The sequence below is a fragment of the Meriones unguiculatus genome, chromosome 7 (assembly GCF_030254825.1).
Source record: "Meriones unguiculatus strain TT.TT164.6M chromosome 7, Bangor_MerUng_6.1, whole genome shotgun sequence".
Taxonomy (NCBI): domain Eukaryota; kingdom Metazoa; phylum Chordata; class Mammalia; order Rodentia; family Muridae; genus Meriones; species Meriones unguiculatus.
This window is the reverse complement of record NC_083355.1, coordinates 92,189,313-92,196,170: the sequence shown is the minus strand read 5'-3', so window position 1 is coordinate 92,196,170 and position 6,858 is coordinate 92,189,313. Positions and strand designations below refer to the sequence as shown.

The following is a 6,858-nucleotide window of genomic DNA, read 5'->3' as shown; positions in this document are numbered from 1 at the left end:
TGTGTAGTCAGATCAAATGCCATCAGGTCAGATGCTATGGTACACCACTGCTGCTTTTCAGTCTTTTGGAACATCTACTGTCATTCCTTTTCCAAGAGTTAGAAATTCACGCTTGGCAGCTATGGGCAGGACTGCCCCCTTCTCGCATTTATATGCTGAAACCCTAACCCAAGTACCAATCGTATTGGACTTCAGACACAAGTGTCCACAAAAGATCATTTGAAGACAGCCAGCCACACCCAAGAGGAAATGCTGGCTGACGCCTTAAGCTCAGACTTGTCCCAGAACTGGAAAAAAAAAAAAAACTGACTTAAGCCACCCAGCCTGTGGCCTTTTGTCATGAAACCCTGGCAGACTGAATAATGAGAATTTTGCTTCATAGGCTCCAGAAGTCTGATTTGATTTGGTTAGTAATTAAACAAATATATGCCTATTTTTAAAAATTTGTCATAAGTTCCATTAAAGGGAAGAGAGGTGGCCTGGAGGGATAGCTCAGCAGTTAAGAGCCCTGGCTGCTCTTTGGAGGTCCTGAATTCCCAGCACCCACATGAGGGCTCACACCGGCTATGTCTGTAGACCCATCTGATTGGATGCCCTCTTCTGGTGTGCAGATAAGAACCCATACACACAAAATACATGTATCTTTTAAAAAGGGTTTCAGGGCCCAGGGGAGGAAATTTCAATGATGGAGACGGAAGGCGAAGACTGAGGATTGCCTAATAGTCGCCAAATCGTTGTGCTCTGCTCTCCTTCGTTTGGAAAAAGCATTAGTGGTACTGGGAAGACAGCCAAACCGTACAAACGAACGTAGAAGGGACGCCTTGGGTCACGATTTGCAAATTAAGAGAGTTGAGCTGGTCCGTGTGGCGTGCACACCTTTAATCCCAGCGCTTGGGAGGCAGAGTTGGGTGGTTCTCTGTGAGTTCGAGGCTAGCCTGGTCTACAAAGTGAGTCCCAGGGCTGTTACACAGAAAAATCATGCCTTGAAGGAAAGAGAGAGAGAGAGAGAGAGAGAGAGAGAGAGAGAGAGAGAGAGAGAGAGAGAGAGAGGGAGAGAGACCGTGTGCGTGTGTTGGGCTTCTCAGCCTTTTCCAGCTCCCTACAGCATTAATTTTAAGAACGCCGCGCATTCATTCTCTGAATAGCTGCTTGCCACCGGGACACTGCGGTTTACCTTCTAGTGAACAAAGACTAAGGAAGCAATTAAATTATATGTCGAGCTAAATATTCGAATATGCAAAGGAGACGACAAAGAGAAAGGAAACAAAGTTAAATCGACCAGAAACAGCCTTTCACCCCATCCCAAAAGAGACTAAAGCGCGAGAACGCATAGAAACGAACCAGGTGCAGGGATGCTCAGCCGGGCCACCTCGGCGCCTGCGCACTGAGGCGCGCTCGCGCGGCGTCTCGGGAGCGCATGCTCCGGAGCGCGCGTCCGGCGTCCGAGGTGGTTGGTCGGTGAGAGCTGGTGGAGGAGATCCGGGGTGAAGGGGGGTAGCACGTGGTGAAGTGTGGTCCCGGGAGCCCGTCTAACGCCGGGAGGGCAGTGGTGACTGCCGCGGGCCTGTCTGGCAGAGCGCGGGGTCCCCCGGAGTGGCGGGCGGGTGGACTGCGCAGGCGCGGGCCTGCCTCCACGGACCGACTAACCCCCAGGACCGCGGTGTAATCAGTGAACATTCCCCCCGTTTGCCAGCGACTGCTAAGTTCGTTGTCTTAGAAAGCAGTCGTAGCCCAGGTTTTTCCCAAAAAGACAGCCCTGCCACCGGCCACGCCGTTAGCCTATGGGGAAGGAAGTGAGACCTTTAACCACCTAGACTCTTAGGGTTTGTTTGTACCTACAGGAAACCCTGAAATCAGGTTTCGACCACCCCACACCGTCCATTAGTGTTGCCAGTCTTGGTTCTGAGGACTATATAAAGGCCTAGAGTGTCGAGACCAAAGAATATGAGTAATAAGGGCTTTTCTGAAAGCTAGCAAGCAACGCTGGAGCACGGTTTAAATATCAAAGAAATTTTACCTGTTCCCATCCCCTGCCTCTTCCTCGGGAAGTAATCGTGACATGCTAATAGCTTAATGTGTCTCCCGGATACGTCTGACTTTCAGATTTTGCCCTATTGTTTTACCTTTCTGTTTACAGTGTCTTAGCACATCCAAAGTTTTTTTTTCCTAAAAGCCATGGCTATTGTGTAATGTATAAATATTATGAAACTAGCTTGGACTTTTTTCATTAATAATTTCTAACTAATATTTCTTAGCTGAATTTAATTTAGGCATCTGTTTTTAGTGAAGTGCTCAGAATTTTGAATTGTGTCTTTATGGGTCAACATCAGGTGTAATTATGATTTTGCTTTAGGGCATTCACTTTAGGAACAGTGAAACATTATAAAATTATGAATGCTTCTTTGGAATTGAAGTCCGTTATGCCAGGCGTGAGTTTTATGCACTGTCTAGAAACCAGAAGTATACTTCTGTTTCATATTTTGGTTTAAGATTTACCTCAAACTGTCGTTCTTCATAGTAGTTGGAAGAAGTGATGATGCTATATGACTGAGGTTTGATAGGGAATGTGTTTTGTTTTCCTTGTAGTTGGTTATTTCCAGGCAGAGAAGGAAGCCAGTGCCTGGCGATCTCTCCACATGTCTACCTGCCATGATTAAGTGTTTGTCAGATGAAGTACAAGCCAAGTTGCGCTCGGGTTTAGCGATAAGCTCCTTAGGCCAGTGTGTTGAGGAACTTGCCTTCAACAGTATTGATGCTGAAGCAACATGTGTGGCCATCAGAGTGAATATGGAAACCTTCCAAGTTCAAGTGGTAGACAATGGATTTGGGATGGCGGGTGAAGACATCGCGAAGGTGGGAAACCGGTATTTTACCAGCAAATGCGACTCAATACAGGACTTGGAGAACCCAAGGTATTATGGTTTCCGAGGAGAGGCCTTGGCAAGTATAGCCGACATGGCTAGTGCTATGGAAATTTCATCCAAGAAAAACAGGACGATGAAAACCTTTGTGAAAGTGTTTCAGAACGGAAAAGCCCTAAATGCTTGTGAAGCTGATTTGACCAGACCAAGTGTGGGGACGACAGTAACAGTCTATAACCTATTTTACCAGTTACCTGTGAGGAGGAAAAGCATGGATCCCAGGCTAGAGTTTGAGAAAGTCAGGCGGAGGATAGAAGCTCTCTCACTCATGCACCCATCGATTTCTTTCTCTCTGAGGAATGATGTTTCTGGTTCCACGGTTCTGCAGCTCCCTAAAACCAAAGACACATGTTCTCGATTTTGTCAAATTTATGGATTGGGCAAGTCTCAGAAGTTAAGAGAAATACATTTTAAATACAAGGAATTTGAGTTTAGTGGCTACATCAGCTCCGAAGCACACTATAATAAGAATATGCAGTTTTTGTTTGTGAACAGAAGACTAGTTTTAAGAACAAAGTTGCATAAACTCATTGACTTTTTATTAAGAAAAGAAAGTATTATATGCAGGCAAAAGAATGGCTCTGCCAGTAGGCAAATGAATTCAAGTCCTCGGCATCGTTCTGCCTCGGAACTCCATGGCATATATGTAATCAATGTGGAATGCCAGTTCTGTGAATATGATGTGTGCTTGGAGCCAGCCAAAACGCTGATTGAGTTTCAGAACTGGGATAGCCTGTTGGTGTGTATTCAGGAAGGAGTAAAGAAGTTTTTAAAGCAAGAAAAATTATTTGTTGAATTATCAGGTGAAGATATTAAGGAATTTAATGAAGATAATGGTTTCAGTTTGTTTGGTGCTACCCTTCAGACACATGTGTCCACTCTGGAGAAGTGTGACCAAAGCAGTTTCCAGGAAGCATGTAGTAATATTTTGGATTCCTATGAAATGTTTAATATGCAGTCAAAAGCTGTAAAAAGAATAGCTACTATAGGAAATAAAAACACACAGAATTCTGGGGATTCAGATGCTACCAGAAAAAAAACAGACTCATTGTACACTTATGGATCGGATGGCCTGGGCCACAGTAAGATGGTAGAGTCATCGTTACACAAGGACAGTGTCTGTTTAGAAGCAAGGATGTTGGAAGAGGTAGTCAGAGCATCAGACTCCGGAGAAGATGAGAAATGTAAGACATCCTTCTTGGAACACAGGACTTCAGGAAGTCCAAAAATGTTTTCAGGCCCTATTCAGACATGTCATCTCTTTGAGGAGAGTGAGGCAGATCTAGAAATACAGAAAATAAGTCCTACTGTTAATGTCCTGTCTGCCAACATCCCCCCAAATAGTGACATTCAGAGTCAACTAGAGAAATTTAAAGATGCTCCTGAAGTGGGGTGCCAACCTCTGCCTTTTGAGACAACGTTATTAAGAGTACAGAGTACTCAGAGGAAGAAGGAGAGAAAAAGGGAGCCTAGTAGTCATGAAAGAGTAAATGTTTTTAGTTATGGACAAGTTAAGTTATGCTCCACTGGCTTTATAACTCATGTTGTACAAAATGAGCACACAAACTCAACTGAAACAGAACATCCATTTAAAAATTATGTTCGACCTGGTCCTGTAAGTGCCCAAGAAACATTTGGAAATAGAACACACCATGCAACTGAGACTCCAGACAGCAACGATTTAACAAGCCCTCCAAGTGAAGAGTCCACTCAGCTGCCCAGCAAAAGGTTTTGCACAACAAATAGAGGTTATGGGACAGAGAACAAACCAGGAGCAACAGATGAGGACTGGTCCCTTTCTCAGGAAGGTGGTAAAGGATCACACACAGATCACATGTTGCCCGATACATCTTCCTTCCCATGGCAGAGATGCGTGTCCCGTGGTTGTAAGAAAACAGACAAGATGATGGGCCCCTGCAAACACACAGTCCATAGGAAGCTAAGCTTACGTTCACGAGTAGGATCTTTGGAGAAGTTTAAGAGGCAATATGGAAAGGTCAGCAATTCTTCAGGTACAGAAGAGGAAAACAGCACTGAAGTCGGGACCCACCTCGATCCTCAAGTCGAGCCTGACTTTCTACTGAAAGACAAGAGCCGCTTAGCTATGTCTGGTGGTTGTAAGATCACTACTGTGGAGCACAGTGATTCATATGGTACCTGTCAACCAGTAAGTCACGGCCTGTACTCAGAGGAAATTCCATTTTCCAAAGGAGATCACTTAGACCAGATGCCTCACTGGAGGGAAAGTCCTATTACCCTGGCAGAATTAGCTCACTGTAACAGAAAACCTTCAGGTGTTGAGAAGTCCTCTGAGTCACTGGCTTCTAAATTATCCAGACTGAAAGGTTCTGAAAGAGACGTGCAAACCGTGGAGATGACAGGTCATATTAATGCACTTCCAGATTCAGATCCCACTTGGAAAGATAACAGCCAGTGCCCTGGGCTAGACTTAGATTTTTGTGAGTTATTAAAAAATAAGCATGAAAAAGGAGAGAGTGACATGCTCCTAATGCCAGATTCTGCCACCCAGGGTGATTCCATCAATAAAAACAGGACAGTACATCCTAACAATAAAATGGATGATACAGAGAAGCCAGAAACTCTTTTGCTGTTACCTGGTAATGATTCTGAAATCAGCAAAGATTCAGATGTTCTCTTCAGAGCTTCAGAACAACATAAAGGAAATCCTGAGTCTCCCAGTAGAATGATAGCAAGTCAGGTAGAAGATACCACTGACAGCCAAGATGAAACTTACTCCCAGAGTGATGACTTTAAGACAAGATTTTGTTCCAAAAGTGAAGAATCAAATACATGCTCTGTGGACTGGCTGCAACATTTTGATGTAACCCTGGGCAGAATGGTTTACATCAATAGACGGACAGGACTTAGCACTTTTGTTGCTCCTACCGAAGACACTCAAACTGCTTGTACTAAAGACCTGACAACTGTGGCTGTGGACGTCCTGCTTAGGAATGGTAAGTATGCAGTATTCACTGGCATGAAATGTTTTTGAAAAAGAGAATAATGGCCAAAGAGCACCATGATCGTTGTTCACAGAGATGACCTCAGCAGACAGCATTAGAAGGCAGTTTTTATTGTTTTGTTTTGGAGGTTTTTTTTTCAAACCTATACTGTGTTAAAGGCTTATGGAGATTCTCTGGGTCTAAATATAAAAATTTAGTGAAGACCGGTAAAGAATGCATTTAAGAAAATGTGTGTATAAGAGAGGGGGAAGCTCCCTCTTTATAAAATAAAATGGTATACTGTTGATGGCTAAAAAGAGGCCCACAGTACTTCCCTTTCCTGTTTCCCTTTCTTCCCATATACTTTTAGAAGTGTCTATAGAGTCATGACTGCTTCTGTTTGTGGCTACCAGCCTAAGACCTTAACTTAAAAGTTTCCAGCACGATTTATAGGTCAGTACAGTGGGATTTTATAAGCTTCCCCGAGAGAGTAAGATTTCTCAACATTATTCAAAATGTAGGCTAGATAGGTGCCTGCATAACTATGTTTTTCAAATGTACTCTAATATCAAGCCACTTGACATGTTTCTGACATAAGAAGCTGATAATAACGTGGCTGTCAGGTCACACCACAAGGCAACTCTAGAGCCTGCTCTAGGACTCTGGGTTCTCAGGTTTCCGGCAACATTAAAAGTGACATTGTTTTGGCAGTCTGTTGAGAGCCAGATGTTGGGAGACTAAAGCTGATTCCCATCTGGCTATAATCTTGGCTTTCACTGGTAGGATAAACATTAAATATGCACCCCTGTTAAAAGTCTCGAATGCTGTAAAAGAATGTAAATTGTATGAATATAATTGCAAATTATAATGTCTCCTTAGGATAAATATTTCTAGTTGGAGGCCCTGATTTACTTAAGGTTAAATAAATCTTTTAGTTTTCAATGTTTTCCAAATCTTTTTCCTTATGGAAAAAA

The 6,858-nt window shown here is 43.5% G+C and overlaps 1 protein-coding gene across 1 annotated transcript in view; it reads left to right on the top strand.

The window, feature by feature from the left end:
- The first annotated feature begins 1,413 nt into the window (after positions 1-1,413).
- Positions 1,414-6,858, top strand: part of Mlh3 (mutL homolog 3) — a 35,024-nt gene continuing 29,579 nt past the window's right edge. The window contains 2 exon segments of the mRNA XM_021634152.2: positions 1,414-1,458; positions 2,587-5,896. Coding sequence (XP_021489827.1) covers positions 2,650-5,896 — 3,247 coding nt within the window. The 5' untranslated portion in view covers positions 1,414-1,458; positions 2,587-2,649.